Source organism: Oreochromis aureus, linkage group 8, assembly GCF_013358895.1.
Source record: "Oreochromis aureus strain Israel breed Guangdong linkage group 8, ZZ_aureus, whole genome shotgun sequence".
In the NCBI taxonomy this organism is placed as follows: domain Eukaryota; kingdom Metazoa; phylum Chordata; class Actinopteri; order Cichliformes; family Cichlidae; genus Oreochromis; species Oreochromis aureus.
Window position 1 is genome coordinate 24,537,682 of NC_052949.1, and position 16,504 is coordinate 24,554,185.

General features: G+C 41.0%; 2 protein-coding genes across 3 annotated transcripts in view; both read right to left on the reverse strand.

The window, feature by feature from the left end:
- The window catches only part of usp22 (ubiquitin specific peptidase 22), a 30,386-nt gene extending 24,464 nt beyond the window's left edge, over window positions 1-5,922 (reverse strand). Inside the window, exon 1 of one of the 2 annotated variants that reach the window (XM_031752542.2) lies at window positions 5,394-5,922. In XM_031752542.2, coding sequence (XP_031608402.1) covers window positions 5,394-5,513 — 120 coding nt within the window. In that variant the 5' untranslated portion in view covers window positions 5,514-5,922. The remainder of the gene's footprint in view (window positions 1-5,393) is intronic. The other variant, XM_039616671.1, reaches the window with a different exon arrangement.
- A 780-nt stretch (window positions 5,923-6,702) lies between these two features.
- On the reverse strand, window positions 6,703-16,168 carry cops3 (COP9 signalosome subunit 3). The gene is made up of 12 exons (XM_031752541.2): window positions 15,982-16,168; window positions 14,871-15,000; window positions 14,018-14,130; window positions 13,696-13,745; window positions 12,156-12,248; window positions 11,881-12,060; window positions 11,631-11,771; window positions 10,456-10,629; window positions 9,675-9,761; window positions 9,361-9,474; window positions 9,150-9,230; window positions 6,703-7,088 (listed from the first exon to the last, which is right to left on the reverse strand). Exons 1-12 carry the CDS (start codon window positions 16,034-16,036, stop codon window positions 7,035-7,037), a joined length of 1,272 nt encoding a protein of 423 aa, XP_031608401.1. The 5' UTR covers window positions 16,037-16,168; the 3' UTR covers window positions 6,703-7,034.
- Between the last annotated feature and the right edge of the window lie 336 nt (window positions 16,169-16,504).

A 16,504-nucleotide genomic window follows, 5' to 3' on the forward strand; every position in this document is an offset into this window, starting at 1 on the left:
AGCTAATATACATAAAATGGAAAGGCAGAGTGACAGTACAGTTTGGTGCTCAATTTAGAAGATGTAAGGATCGTGACAAATGATGCTGTCTTTACCTGACGTGCATGACCAAGACGTCTAAAACCCTAAATTATCAATGTCAACAGAAGTAAAAACAATAAATAAATAAAACAATACAACCAATATGAAGAGAAGTTAAAACTGCATGTAGAATTTATTTTAAGGAAATTTTCACATTATAGGAAATAAACCTTTTCCTTCACAAAACTCAAAACTATTGTGTTCCTCCTCTATAATCAGGTTAGCTCAGCTTTGCATAAAGTTCAGAAGAAACAACTAGATTGGCTTTGCAAAAAGAAAAAAAGGAGTAAACTCTAACATCTCTAAAGGCAGAGATTCTCATAAATGTATGGCATCTGGCATCATATAGTTGAGAGTACTGTAGGTAAGCTAGCTGCCTGATTCTAGTTTATTTTACCATCACTATCTCCTGTCACCTCTAACCAGATGGCTACCCCTCCCTGAGCCTGGTTCTGCTGGAGGTTTCATCCTGTTTAAAAGCCAGTTTTTCCTTCCCACTGTTGCCAAGCGCTTGCTGATATGGGGTCATCTGATTGTTGGGGGTTTTCCCTCCATTATTGTGGGGCCTTTACCTTACAATATAGGTAACTGTAATTAAGCACTGTATGAATAAAACGGGATTGAATCAAAAAGTTGAACAATTTAAGAAAAATTACAATATCTGTGAAACACACTCACAAGCCACTTTATTAGACACAACTAAAATGCTTGTTATCGTTACCCAATTAGCCACTTGCTTGATAGCAACTCAGTGCTCTGAACATTTCTACATGCCTAAAGACGTCTCTCTGAAGTTGCTGAACAAAGCTTCAGAATGGGGAAGAAAGCAAGAAGTAGTAAGTAGTAGCCTTGGAGTTTTATGCCGTTTCTATCCACATCTATCCAGATCAATATACATAGTTGTGTAGACTGACGACAGTCCCAGTGTGCAACTAAATTTAAAATACTGGCAGCGTTTGTACAGAACTTTACATAATTTGAAGTTGACTTATTAGACATTGTAGACAGTGCATGAAATCTAAGTGTTTGAAATCTATTTAAACCACAGAGTACACACTGTAATTTAAATAGATTTCATAAATATAAATCGTCCTTTAGTTTAAGTCAATATATTTGCCATGTAAAACAAGCTTCTTGCCAGGTTTTCCTAAACTACTGTGATCACAAGGATGAGAGAGAGGTCACAGTTACCTCCCACCCATTTCAGTTTACACTGTACAGCTAAGCAGTAGCTTCATAGTTGTTACCATAGGGTTAGTTCGTAACAACCTTGTCTTACTAAACAGATGAGGGTTCTGACAAATGTCACACATTTGCTTGATTCATGTAGTGTTTTTTGAGATTTATATTACCAAAAAAAAAGCCTAAAACCCTCTAGATTAAAAACTTTTCATCTGGGCTTATTCCTCATTGAGTACCACCTCTGCTGTTCATGATTTAAAAACATGCTTCTCTTGTGAGTCTAAATGTGGGACACAGATAGAAAAAAAAAGACATTCTTATTCCAGTCTCACACACACACACACACACACACACACACACACACACACACCCCTCCATGCAAAACTGCTCGGACAGCACATGAATTATGAAAATACCCATCAATATGCAACAATCTTTCGTCACTCATTCTTCTGGCTGTCATTGTTACAGTGTGCACGTCTGTTTTGCTATTCCCCCAAGGACGCTGTGTTCATGTAGGATTTGTGTCATCTTCTCTGCTCTACATCTCCACATCCCAAACTGTCAGTAAGAGCCTGAGCACATATACACTGCGCAGTAGTTATGGTTTAGAACACTGTGTACTGTGTATTAAGAGGCCTTGTGGTTCTTCTAACACCCGAAGAACAGCCAACCTCCAACTGTGTCATATTCCTCCAAATGCTGCGATGTCAGAGACGAGCTACCAGTAGGCGGGGAGAACCGGAGAGGGTAATGGGATGGAAAGTTGCTGGTTAGAAAAGTGTAAAGTGAGAAGATTATTACACTGTGCGCCAATGCAGCAACACCTGCCTCATTCATTTAGGGAAAAGTTGTCGTAGCCTGCCATCCCAAACAACAAACTGATATTTATTTATGAAGATTAATCTCCCAAAGTTGATTCTGTTCTTCTGGACGTAGCGTTTTGAGGGAGAAACGTTTCGTCACTCATCCAAGTGACTTCTTCAGTCTCAGCTGACTGCAGGTTTCCCCAAACCTTATAAACAGTACATTTGCATAATGACTGAAACCAGCCCACTGAAGGAACAATGGGCTGGGAGGTCAGTTCCTTAATCATAATTATGCAAATTCTCATGACCATTGATCAACAACCACTGACCAATGGCCATGAGTACCATTCACAGAGAGTTGGGGAATGGCTGCAATCACAGCATTGTAAGATGGCGAAAGATGTACCCTTAGGCCCCCTCCTCGATTCAGAGATGGTCTTTCCCTTTTCACGTAAATGGCCTCCTTGACGCCGCGCTCAAACCAGCGTTCTTCCCTGTCCAGGATGTGTACATCCTCATCATTGAAAGAGTGTCCACTGGCCTGTAGGTGTAAACAGACTGCAGAGTCCTGGCCGGACGAGGTAGCTCTTCTGTGTTGTGCCATCCGCTTCGCCAGAGGTTGTTTGGTTTCCCAGCCCATTGTTCCTTCAGTGGGCTGGTTTCAGTCATTATGCAAATGTACTGTTTATAAGATTTAGGGAAACCTGCAGTCAGCTGAGACTGAAGAAGTCACTTGGATGAGTGACGAAACGTTTCTCCCATAAAACGCTACGTCCAGATGAACAGAATCAACTTTTGGAGTTTTACTTTCCTGGGTGATTGAGAATGCATCAAGACGTATGAAGATTAATCAATTATTTCCTCCTTTGTCCCAGGCAAACTAAGAAATAACTGACCTGTTTTACAGTCATCACTCTATTTTGCAACATTTAGCCCGGTGGCATAAATATCAGCTGTGCCACTGAAAACACCCAGGTAAATCTGATTTGTTGATATGTCTGATACTAAGATTTGGTTGTTGTTGGAGTGTGTGACCTTGACACTAGTGGAAAGAGTAAATGTTCAACACAGAAAAAAAACAGAGGGCTAAAAAATGAAGCTGAACTTAAATTTAAAGCAACAGCTGCCACTGTCATAATGGCAAATACTTCATTGACCTTGTTTATTTTTGCCACCAGCTCTGGGTTTGATACTCAGCGGGCCTCTTTCACATTAAATCTACTTTGTGTTGCAGTGGCACAAGCTAGTAGAAGACAGCCTTAGGAGGACAGAAAATACTGCTAAATCTGCTAAGCTCTGACGTTTAGTAGTGACTCACCAATTTTAAAACATGGTCTTATTTCATGGCCCCTTGAGCAGCCTATACTGGCTGTTAAAAAGGACCATGTCCAGATCCTTATTGTCAATCCTGGGCTGTACTAGTGGGTCTGCATTTTTCACAGTTCAAATTAATCCTTTTTTTTAATCTTACTGGGCCTAAGTGCAGCTGCTGAGTTCTTCCACTGTTTGAAATGATCAGTTTTAGGTGTCTATCCTCCCGCTCCCAAGCCAACTGTTATTTGACTGGCTGCACCTCATAAAGAGATGAGCTGAAGAGTAGGTGGGCGGAGCTTCTGTGCTCACAACCAGGGCCGTGTGCCTGACCATATTAGGAATATCTGCTCTTACTGACATCATACAGACAAGTGTAGGGGAAAAAAAACCTGCCTGAAGCCTTTGACACACAAGATTTACCAGAGGATATGCTGACGTCATTGTTTGAAACTTTGGCCATGTTTAATATACAGAAAATAAAATGTTAAATGTTTTATTACAATTTAAAAATATCACATTAGGATTGCGGTGAGAAAATGCAGTTTTACTCTGCAGTGGACTGATAAAATTCAATGTTGTCGCCATTCAGATGAGATAAAACACTTGTGTGATTGTCAGTGAAGTGAGTCAAAGAACTGAGCCTTTGAATTCTCAAGGTGAACCAATACTCAGCATTCAATCTACATCTGAAGGTCAGCGGACTGTCTGATGTACACAGTGCTGAGGCTGACGCCTGAGGTAATGGACGAAGCAGAGTGGCGAGTGGGTGATTAAGGAGTTGTCAGACCTGTATTTTCCACAGGTAACACTTTCAAGTGTTGCTGCTTGACTGTCAGAATGTATGCAATTTTTTGCCATTGTTGTTTTGAATGGCCCTGGAATCACAATACTTGTCCTTTCCCTTTGTTGCATCCCTGCAGCAACCCAGTGTAGGTGCAGAGTGAGCAGCAAGCCAAAATACCTGGATACACCAATGCTCGCTGAATAACAATAATGTATGGATAAACTTGGCGGACGAAATATTGTTCAGGGTCAAATTAAAGACTGTCTTGGACCTGAAACTAGACTGGAAAATCTAATCTATGACTGTCAACAGACTTCTCCAGCTGGATAAAAAGAAAACAAGTGCATGACAGGCGGAAAAGAACCACCTGGTGTAACAGTTTCCCCATGTGGAGAGGTGTCCCACAGATTTAACAATAAGAAGGGATTTTGGCCCTCCAGGGGCACAGGAAGAGACCATACAGTACATATACCATCTGCATACGCACCATTTATTTCTGTATATATGTCTCCTGGACTTAAGCCAGTGCAGTATACATACAGATAATGCAAACAAAGCATGCTATATATCTACATAATGGCATGATTATTAAAAAAAATAAACAAAGAAGAAGAAAAATAATATTTCCAACTGCAGCGTAACTGAAGTCACATATTCTGTTGCTTTACCTGTTAAACCTTGTTCATCCTGTAATGCTGAACAAACACGGCCATGCTGCATATCTGTTATCATAGGTTTATGAGGACAAGAGATAAGGAGTACTTGGCTGATTTCAGAGCCATCAGTGCCCCAATAAGCGAGAAAACACCACCGTGTAACACTGGCCTGCGGTCTGCTGGTGGGAGGAAGTGGAGCCACAGCAGGCGCAGCGCAAACACATGCACATCATCAGCTTGCTGATCCATCATGCGGACTCTAGCTTTGATCTAAGCTAACGTTCAGCAGCTTGGGGGTTAACTGGGTGACATGCTAGTAGTTTGCATCAGTTTGAGGACACTGCAGCTGTGGTGAGGTGCTCAGAGTGGCATTTAGGCGCGACACTGAGACTAAAACAAGTCTCTGAGCTTGGATAGTATTTGGCTGAGGGGGAAAGCGGTACTTTGGCATTCAGCGTCTGTTGTTGTGGAAGGGCGGGGAACTATCCACGCACACGACGGCAGCTCAGCACACAAACACACGCATACACTGTCGTACATTAAGGGTCCCTTCTAAACAGTCGTTACCTTGCGTTTTCTGGTCTCAGCTGAACCACTCCACACGAAACACTGATAAATGACCCTCAGGTTCTGCTTCCAGTTGTCCACTTTGAAGCCGTTGACATGGGGGCAGCCTGCGGGACTCATGGTAGTCACAGCATCCGGCTTCACTGCCCACTGAGCGACGAAACCTGTTCAAATCTCTCAAAGCAGACCCAGTCCAAGCAGGCTGACTGGCTAGCTCTGCCAGGGTTCGTTATCCACCGAGTGCTGCGTTCTGGCTAACTGGACATGTCCTGGTTGCAGTAGCTGAGACACGCGCAGTAGCAAGCATGAAGACGAATTTTACAATATGCCTCTTTTGGAGATATGTATCATTTATGTATTTAAATCCAACTATACCGCTTTACAAGTAGTTCTTCACAGTCGCTCAGTTACATGTTAGCAAGCTGGCTAAAGTTGGTTAGCATTGGAATTTCAACAGTAGCTTACACGGCGAGTGTCGTTAAGACCCACCTCATTCATAGCGACGGACCAATCACGGCCGAGTGCTGCATATGATTGACATGTGCCAACTTTCGTTCAGCGGGTAAAGTCCTGCCTCTAAAAAGAAGGGCGCTTCGTCTTGATTGGTGGAATTCTCCAGCAAACCACATCCGCTTGCATATGTACGTTCATTGGCTGAAGCGAAAATTAGCTTCAGCGTATCAATCAAAAAAAAAAAAAAAAAAAAAAAAAAAAAAAAAGGTGACAGTCCATGAATGGATGAGAATTGAAACACACCGTAAAGACGAGGAACCGTGTCGAAGAGAATCTTTCCATAAAGGCATGAAACCCAGAACTATATTCTTAAACAATTTATTATTAACAGATCCACAATCGCCAAGCTCAAGCTCCCAAAATTACATGACAGTTTGGTTTCATCTGTTGACTTCACCAATAGTAATAACAAGCTGTCAAATCGGTTTTCTGTACAGTGCTCTAGCGACCTCTAGTGGATCCGACCTAAAAAAAAAAAAAAAACCTCAACAAAACAAAAACAAAAAACAAAACAAAACAAAAACGAAAAACAAAACAGTGCACCAGATTGTGAACGACTCCTCCATTGTGCCGAGTTTTGGTCAAGGGCATGTCCATGTGGACAGATTCACCATTGATGATATCTACATTCTAACTGGCAGGAGTGAGAGGGAAACGATCGCTTGCAGTCTTTACAAATGCAGAATTTTATCAGATTCATTCTTCGTCAATTTTAGATGTTTGACCTCGTACGTAATGCCCTCAAAGTCACAGCCATCATGCAGCAGAACCAAAACAAACAGTGAGATTTTTCACATACGTTTGGAACAAATAAGTCCAGTTTTTATTATTGTGATTTCTGTTAATGTAGCAGTGGCGCTTCAACCTGAACATTGATAAATAAAACACTGACAAAATTGTAATTTTTTTTCTTTTTTTCTCCTTTTTCTGTAAGGATCTTTTGTTATCCTTAAGACACTGTGAAGTAAGAATAACCAAATTTATCATCATTCCACACAATTAGATTTTCCTTGACCAATGTCCTTATGTGAGATAGAATGTTTGTTTTTCCTCTTTTAAAAAAATCCAACTCATCCTGGGAAGAACGTGTTGGAGTGGCTGCAGCGTTCTCTCCCCATCCAAGGCCCCTCAGGAATAACTAGACGTTTTGCTACCGACATCATCCTCCTGCGATCCCATACTCTGAAGGGGAAACAAAAACAAAAAAAAAACAAAACAACACAAAACGTCAGAGCTGTTATCTGAACACATCAGGCCGAGCCACTGTTGCAAACCAGTTTCTGCTGCACTTCCACCAACAATGACTGATTGTTTTTTTCAGGTCTCATCTTCTTCCTACATACCCTATATCACTTGATGGTAGGTTGTATTGCCATTCTGGGAACTAACTCCTGAGACTTTTCCCCCAGTTTGTGTTGATATATACAATAAGGAAGTGTGCAGCTAGTTGACTGGACGTTTAAAAGTTGCTGTCCTTGTTTGTTGGCACTGAAAATCCAAGTCAGTTAACTTTGTTTTTTTATCATCGGCTTGCCAGCGGGCCCATTTTACAAGCACTCTTTAAATGTCTAACTCCTTCACCGTTTGTTCTAGAGACAAAATGTAAAACTGTTTTGGAAGGAAGGGAAGACGAGCTTTACAGCAATATTTGGTGTATAGTGGTAGCAGAAAGTATTCACAAGGTACTACTGTCTGAACAGACAGATGTTACCATCTGTCTGTTCAATACAATAATGTGCGCTTCACATTATTGTAGGTCCTCAACCATTTTGGACCAGAGAGAAAATTCAAATAGTTCCTGAAAACTGAGAATTATTTAGTAAATTTACAGCCAAAATTACAAAATGAGTCGAGACGGCCTGTTTGATACGTGGATGACAAAAAAAAGATTTAAACGCAATGTACGACTAGCCCAGGCAGCGCCTCTCAATGATGGAAAGGTGTAAACAAACGAGGTGAACTATAAGCAAGACGACAGCTGTGCAAACCAGTTAGCTTCTGTAGAAAATAAGCGTTTGTATGTCATATGTAAGATTAAACTGATATAAAACCTAGCAAGCCTGCAAGGAAGGAAGGTTGCTGCTAACTTTAGCCAGATTCGACAAATTAAACAAGTTTTATGAGCACAATGGTGCACAATTTGATAGAAAGTGAGCCTAACTTGGATATTTGATTAAGAAAAATGATTCTCACGCTGTAATAGCTGGGAAAGGCTCCTACACCTGAGTTTAGGGTGAACGACCCCACAAACGGCCCAAAAGATTAAAAGGGAAAACATTCTTGTGGTCACATTCCCGACCTGATAAGCTTGGATCAGATTCTTCATCCAAAACAGCGTCTTGGTTTTTGTCTACAGTCAAAGGCTCGCCACCCTCCATACGGAAGGTTGGGGTAGTTTGAAACGGAAGCCAATGTGCCAGTTTGTGCAGGTTTTATCAACACGGTGTAATGTAGACACACAAGGGCAAGCGGTCAAAACAGGACATCCAGGGTGCAATCATTAAAAAGGGAAAAAGAAGCACCGGGCTAGGACCGTTTTCTGAATTGCACAGTTGGAAACCTTGAAGGGGGAGATATATAATTTGAATCGGGTGTAGTTTTCGGTTTTTATGATGGAAATGTGAAACCTTATGATCGCACATTGTGTAACAAGCGGTGTGTTAGTTAGACTGAAAAGGGAGCATTACAGAGTAAGTGTTTATCAAACGCCCAGCAATGGATTTCATGAAACAGTGACTGAAGACACCATGTGACTCGGCAACACAATCTGCTCAGGCACGCTAGACACTATACCGCCACATGTGCAACAAACAGTGATCACACTGTTTCTAAACCTCTAAGCATCTTATCCTCTGCTTCAATACAAAGTTTAATATTGGAACTTTTTGGACAACATACACGCCGACAGGAGAACATCTTTAGTCTGGCTCATTCTACCAAAAATACACACATAAGCCAAAACATTAAAACAACCACCGACTGTTTTTGTTAAATAAACATTTTACTGGGAAAACCTGCTTCCTGATATTCTTGTGGATTTTACTTTGCCAGCTGTGTCCGAGCTCTCTTGGCAGCATGGACTTTCACAATATTGGACAGGTGGTTTTAATATTGTGGCTCACTGGTGTAGGTGCCATTAAACTTAACATTCCCAATAAGAAAAAACAAATGTGTTTATGGCCTGCAACCACATCCATATACAAAACTCTACATATTCAGACTGCTGCTGGAGCCCCGCCTCACCTTCTGCACAAATTGTGGGTTTACTGTGATTTCCTGATCCATAGACTTTAGTTTCTCATCCAGCTGTATACATTTCAACATCTGAAAAGAGAGAGAGAAAAAAAAAAGACACGTGCTCATTTTTTAAAACTCATGCAGGATTTGTGTATTGCAACTGCAAAGAATCCATGCAAAGCACAAGAACAGTGAACACAGATCTGAGCCTCCACACCTCTTGGTCAATTTTGTGGAGCATTGCTGGGTTGTTGTATTTTTCAGGGTTGTCATGGAAGCAGACCATACCATCTTTTTGGTTAATGCTAGCATAGATCTCACCATCTTCAATCTGCAAAGAAGAAAACAAGCAGAATGCAGAAAATCCAGCGCAAAGATTATTGTTATATGGCCGTTAAGGCCTTCAAGTCCAAAACAGTCCAACACAACAGATATAAGACTTTGTAGTACAACTATAAGTATGCTATCATGATATCCATCAGCATCAACTGGATTGTGTTTTTTGTGCTTCGGTCTCTCTGGACAACTCACCATGTGTAAGACGTATTTCTCTGCTTCCTGCGGGCCTGAAAGCTGCACTCGACTCGCCATGTCTTGCAAAGACAGCGTCAGGAAGGTCTGTGGGGTCCGCACAGAGGAAACACTAATATCAAATCTAGTGAATGGGCAAAAACCCACCATCTAAACTCCTGCTTGTTTCAAATACATCCCTTGACAACCCAACGAACGTCTCTTTAAGGTCAATAAAGAAGCTCTCAGTACTCTTTGGATTGTCTGGCTAGCTGGTGCTTTGGATGTGTGCCCCTCTGTTTGAGCTGGCATGTGCAACATGAACCTAAAAGATAACCTAAAGTGATATCCAGACAGCACTGGGCCTGGATTTAACCTATAGGCTGTATGGAGTGTGAAACTCAAGTTTTATGTGTCCCACAGCTCCTCTAACTTCTGTCTTGTTGGTAATGTGAATAAGATGACCCAACAGGTGGAAACTGAAAGCTCAAGAGTCATTGTTGTTAGTCGTTTTAGCAAAGATGGGCCAACAGCCGGTTATCAGATGTCAGCATCTGTCTTGGCACACCCATGTTTTGGCTGTGTTTCCTTTCATTTTGATTATAGTGACCTCTAATGAACTGCGCCACAGATCATTTGAGACGCCCGAGACATTTCTACGTTCTTGACGTCTCTCTTCCTACAACTGAAAAATTCCTAAAGTAAAGTTGCACAAGCTATCCAGTGAAGCTACTCTCTTGAAGGCCTCGGGAGTGTGTTAATATCACACACATCACAAAGAAAACACACACACACAGCCCACCTTTGTTAGCCTCTGGATATTCTTCTTGTAGAGAGAGGAGAGGCACTGTTTGACCAGCCCCGTGTTGTTGTCTCGTGTGAAAGTCTCGCTGTGTTTGTTGACCAGGCTGCGCAGCTCGGCCGGGTTGTTGGTGGTGTAAACCTGAGCCAACTCGTGGTATGCGTTGCTCAGGGGCTGAGGGCAGAGGCACACAAAAAAAAGCAAAAAAAAAAAAGCAAATGCAATTATAGATTGATAGCTCAGTACCAGCAAAATAAATAAGTGGCTTTTCCTGATGGGCTCACACTACGGCTGGACATAAATATTCAACTGTTCCAAATATTAGTTGTTGTTGAAACTTAGAAACTTTGTTAGCAGATTTTGCTGCTTTTCACAGCCCACAGTACATTTTTGATTTAAAAAAAAAAAAGTTTCTACTGCGTCACACTGACATCTTGATCTGCTTGCTTTTACTGACTCTCTGTTCTGCTGCATTCAGTTGAGTGAGTGAGCTCTTTAGTTATCAGGTGAGCCGTGAGGCTACAAAGCAGCGCTGCACAGTGTGGGAGAAGAAAAAAAAAAAACCAAACAACTTTCTGTGTGAGCGGTTGTCTGATACATAAAAGGCAAAATCACAGGTGAGCCTTTGTGTTCACCTCGTATGTGATGGTATTTTTATCAAATCTGATAGAAATTAGTGCTTTTGACTCTGTCCAAGTAATGATTCATCTTTCAGTCTTTTAGGTGCTCAGAGGCGTTTACTTTACAATTAGTGTAAAACAATAACTGAAGTGCATTCAGTGAGCACATCCTACCCCTGATGCCTACACCAATGCTGATGCCCTTATTGTAACTTTAAAGAAAAATGTTAGCGAGTTCTTCCTTTGCCCGAGCTCCACTTATCTATGACGTTTCATGAAATTCAACTTAAGAGCTTTTCCACATTCTAGCTAACAAAATGAATGGCTCACCCTCCCACTGAGACTCAGTCTAGCAGGCAAAAAACACGACAGTTTAACAGCCAGTCTGTCGATCTGTATCACTGATTCTGTATGCATGAACCTAAATGTTAATGTATACATTACTGAGCGTCTATACGCTATTATTATTACTATTTTTTGGTGCTTTTAGAAAATGACACTTCTTGGCTACACCTCTAAAAAGAAAAATATCACCCACGCGTCATGCATCCTTACCTTGATGAACCTCCCTACTATTTGTGAGGTGTATTTGGGCAGCTGCTGCACTTTGCCGTGGAGAATGAGTGACACCAGGATGTATTTTTTATAGGCTTCCAACATGATGTGGCTCACTGCCATGGCTGGAGTGGTTATTGCCTGTCGCAGAACATTAAAAACAAAATCATGTGCAGTGATCCCGCAAAGAAAGTTCAAATTCAGGCGAATTACTGGCAACAAAAAGACCGTAAAGAGCCCAAGATAGTACCTGTTCATAAAAATACAGTGCTCTTTCAAAATTTTTGAGGCCCGTGTAGATCATCCCACCATAGTAGTAGTAACATAAAAAGTGCTTTGCGTCGTAGGCTCCGTTCTCCTTGCAGATGTCCATCATGTCCACCTCCAAAAAGGGCAGGGCTGGCTTGAAGCACTTTGCTAACAAACACAGCTGCAGAAGAACATAAGAAGTGAACGAGTGGCTTAGACTGCATGTGGAAAAGGAGATGTGCTGGGATTACAAGTGGGGTGATGCTAAGAACTTACCTGACACAGGTCTGCGTGAACTGAGGTAAGTTGGTTTGTGTTCATCTGCATTTTGTCTATTGCCTGTTTTAGGACCACAACACCCCTCAATGGCTGTCAGAAGAGGAGAAATTGTGAGTTACTAAGCTGAAAGTCATCCTGAGACACCCAAACATGCTGGAAACAGTCAGGGCTTGAAGAACACGCTAAAATATTTAGATCAAGAAGGGAAAGGAAAACATGCTCCACTGTGGTGCTGAAACTCAGCGCTGTCTTAGTGATGGAATGACTCATGTGAGCCCTGTGACGAAAAATGATTGTGACTGACTCATTTCATTCTGACCAAAGGGGGGAAATTGGTTTTAGCTGCAAGGTAAATGCAACACACACACACTATGTAGGCCACACAGCATTTAGGGGATAAACACTAACATGCTCATTCAGGTGGAAGGAAGTTTAGGGGATGGGGGTTGGGTGCTGTATTAGACAGCAGGGTCATGTGACTCTCCTGCTACTTGTGAGCGCGCGGATAAATACACTCGCAGTGTTTCCCCACACACAGACTTGATTTGGCCAACCAGATATATCAACACCCAAGTATACATTTGCCTGCTGGCAGTCTCCTCGCCCTTATTTTGAAAGTTCAGTTGCTGCAATCTTGCTTGCTGTTGTGGCCATCCTTAATGTTACTCGCCAAAGTCTCTCATCCACCATCATGAACTGTAGCTGGTGGTGGTAGTTCTTGCACGTTATAATTAGCACCAGCAACAGGTTGCTTGTTCACTGAAGCTAAGAACCACAACAAGGACTACTGTTATTGCATTCACTTCATGCCCATCCAAGCAATGACGAACCAACTGAAAAGGATTACTCTGATACCAACTCCTTAAAAAAAGCACCCGATGCCACAAACACAATCTAATTCAGTAGGAAATGCTGACAAGTTTATAGCAATGGTTGCGCGTAGGGTGAGTGATATCAAATGAACTGCTGACAGGAAAGGCCCTAACCCCTTTAGCATCAAGAGCTACTATTGTGTGGATATCACTACATCAGCAGCCCGCAGATAAATACACACTGTTTAAAAACATCTGGCCTCTGACAGAAGCCGAAAGTTCTGAAGCCACAAACTAAAGTCAGACTCATCAAGTGTAAAACCAAGAATTACAGAAGCACACGGAAATATAGAAAGCCTGCCTGCTTTCTGTTCTTTCCGCTGATATTAAAGCTTCTTGATCTTCATTAGCAGCCACAATGGTGCAGCCTACTGCACAGGCTGAATGAAAACAAACTGCTTGGCACAAGTGCAACAGTATTACATACTGCATAATCTACAGAGGGGCAGAGAATGCAGAAGGCATTTTCTTCTAGGGAGATGTATCATGAACAAATCTTAACAGTTCTCTTACAAAAAGAACATTTAAAAATGCAACTGCGTTCTTTTTTTTTTGTTTTTTTGTTAAGCATTCACCTTTACATCAAAGCCCTACTTCTGTCAAGCCTAAACTACATCACCATTTAGTTGCATTAGGCTCAGAATGATAGAAAGAGACGTTCTTACCTGTTTCCGCTCTACAAGTGCGTTTGTCAACTGGTGGCAGAGACCAGCAACTGTGGCAGGAAAACAGAGGAGTTATGATTAGCCATGTGGATTCTGCCAGATCCACAAATCCATATAACAGATTTCAAACCGCTGATACAAAGCTGTGACTGATACCAACAACATTTATACAAACTTGTGTAAAATATATGAACAAAAGTAGCGATTCATGACAGCTCAGCTAGAAATGCACACAAAATGCTTCTGTCTTAACAATCACAAAAACAAATAAAAAAATAAAAAAACTTGACACAAAACAAGTTCGCTGAACAACGAGACTTACAAGTGTCTGTTGCATATCTAATGTGCTCCCCATTGCAGGTACTGATGAAGAGCTGGACTTGGGAGAAGAGCGTCTCAAAGTCAGGGATGTTTGGCATGGAGAACTTCACAAATCTGGAGCAAAAGCAGAAAGAAGGAAGGAAGGAAGGAAGGGGGGTTAGCCAAAACTTTGCATTAGTTTGGCTGATTTTTAAAAATCATTTAAAGCTAAAGGGCTGAGTTTTCGGTAAGTAGGGAAATGTATTGATCAGACTCAATGTTGGGTAAGCAGAAGCGAGATTGATTTTGTAAACAGGAAATAATCGCTTTCATTTCTGTGTTATTTATTATCAGTTGTAAATGCAACAAATAACCTTTAACAGTGTCATGTCTGTACGGGATTTGCTATAGCACAGAGAATGTGTGGAAATTTTAAAGAAAGGAAACAATTTGAAGAAGTGAGAGAGATTATTCCCTTTCAATATAACATCATATGCAGGAAATTATTATTATCTGTCAACTTTTCCTCTCATTTTCCTCTAAATCCTGAGCTGGCTCCAACCTTCTGTCATTTTTCCACGAGACTTCCTCTAAAGAACTACCGCCTCTTCCTCAACGAACACAAAAAGTACAACATGACCTTCAACAGACACAACATTACGAGAATATCTTGGCCAAGAACAGCGGAATGAAAGCAGAGTGCAGTGAAACACCAAAATCTAAACTAATAAAAAAAATAAATATTAATATTATTAATGATAATAATAATAATAATAATAAACCAGTTAGAGGGGGAAAAAAAACTTTAACGCAGATGAGAAAAATTTCTTGTCATGTGGTAACTGAGACAGAAGAAAGTTATAGTGGAAACTTACAGCACAGCCAGCACACCTAGGGAGTGCTCCTGGATGTCCAGGGCCCCCAGCACCGTGTCCAGGTGGGACAGATTTTTGGCCAGCAGCTCCCCACTCTTGTTGATCAACTCACATAGCTGAGTCATCTGGCCTGGAGGGATGAAGGAAAATTGAGGTCAACATTGAGAAATTTAGCCACACTTAACTTTTTGTACCGACCTTTTAAATCTTTGGGAAGTCCAAACTAGTGTGTCTTTCTATGGGCTTAAGGTAGCTTGTGTTGCAGGTCTAGGTGCAGATTAAATTTTTGACACCAGCCCACCAGATGTAGAATTAAACCAGGTTGTTATGCTGAGATTTAATGTCATCAGGTTTCTATTTCACAAGGTTATTATTACATGCAAAGCACACAAGGAGGACACATGGACAAAAACTTAGCTGGAAACGCTACAAAGACTAGACACAATCAGTATGATCACAACCCCACTAAAGCTATTATCAGTAAAGTTGTTGTATTAACATAGGAGAAATAATGCACAGTGATACATTTTCTTTGTTGTTTAAGTGGTCAAATATTGGATAAAATAGGAATGTTCTTGTTTACGAAACCTAAGAGACAATTTTTTATAAACCTAGAGGACACACGGACTCATTAAACTGTGTATAGCCGCCGCGCTGCGGATGGGCATTTCAATTGGAATCGGCTGGCCAAGTGTCCTGTCAAGGCCTTGCAACAGAGGTAATGCGAGCAGGATTGACAGATGACTTCGAGCCAATAATATTTGCCAATTCAGTCCGCTAGCCAATCATATGAGGCTAGGGCGGGACTACCGGTAGGCAGTCCCCAGAAATTATTTTCTAGATCAAAAACAAAAAGTATAATTTTCACATCTAGTTTGATGACATGCACGTTATGCAGTTATCCTTCGGGTCCTTGTGTAATACCGCATCTACTCGTGGTAGTTTACATAGGAACTACAGCGGCATAAGGTCGTTTTAGCGATGTGTTTACATGATAAAGCAAAAAGAAGCCTCTGACCAGTTTGACTGCCTAGCTATCGGCAAGGCATTGGATAGCATATGCTAGCTAACTAGCTAATACTTCAGACTCTAATGAGTTTATCAACCCTACCTTGAGCGGAGAGCTGCCGCACATTGTTCACAAACTGCTCCAAGGCTGAAGCCATTATTTCCTGGGTCCAACGTGGAGGTAATTTGCACTGTATTTCATTCAAACGTCAGAAACAACTCCGTCCGGACTAAGACAGGGGGCCACACAGCCGCCACTGAGGTGAGGCTATCGCGAGATCGTAAGAACAGAACAGACCGCAAGGAGGTTTAGAGAACCGACCGTTGAATTCTTAAAGGGCCAGGTACCAGATTTGCTGGGAGTATTGTAACACACTTGCTCACAATATATATATATATATATATATATATATATATATATATATATATATATATATATATATATATATATATATATATATATATATATATATATATATATATATATATATATATATATATATATATATATATATATATATATATATATATATATATATATATATATATATATATATATATATATATATATATACACACATATGTGTGTGTGTGTGTGTGTGTTTGTGTGTGTTTATTTAAAACGG

What these genes read in the sequence shown, in the direction of transcription:
- cops3 (XM_031752541.2), bottom strand. Translation starts at nt 16,036, where the DNA reads ATGGCTTCAGCCTTGGAGCAGTTTGTGAACAATGTGCGGCAGCTCTCC. An exon ending in TAGATATGCAACAGACACTT is followed by an intron (nt 13,746 to 14,017) that starts GTAAGTCTCGTT and finishes TTCCTGCCACAG; the next exon opens with TTGCTGGTCTCTGCCACCAG. An exon ending in TTCACGCAGACCTGTGTCAG is followed by an intron (nt 12,061 to 12,155) that starts GTAAGTTCTTAG and finishes GTTCTTCTGCAG; the next exon opens with CTGTGTTTGTTAGCAAAGTG.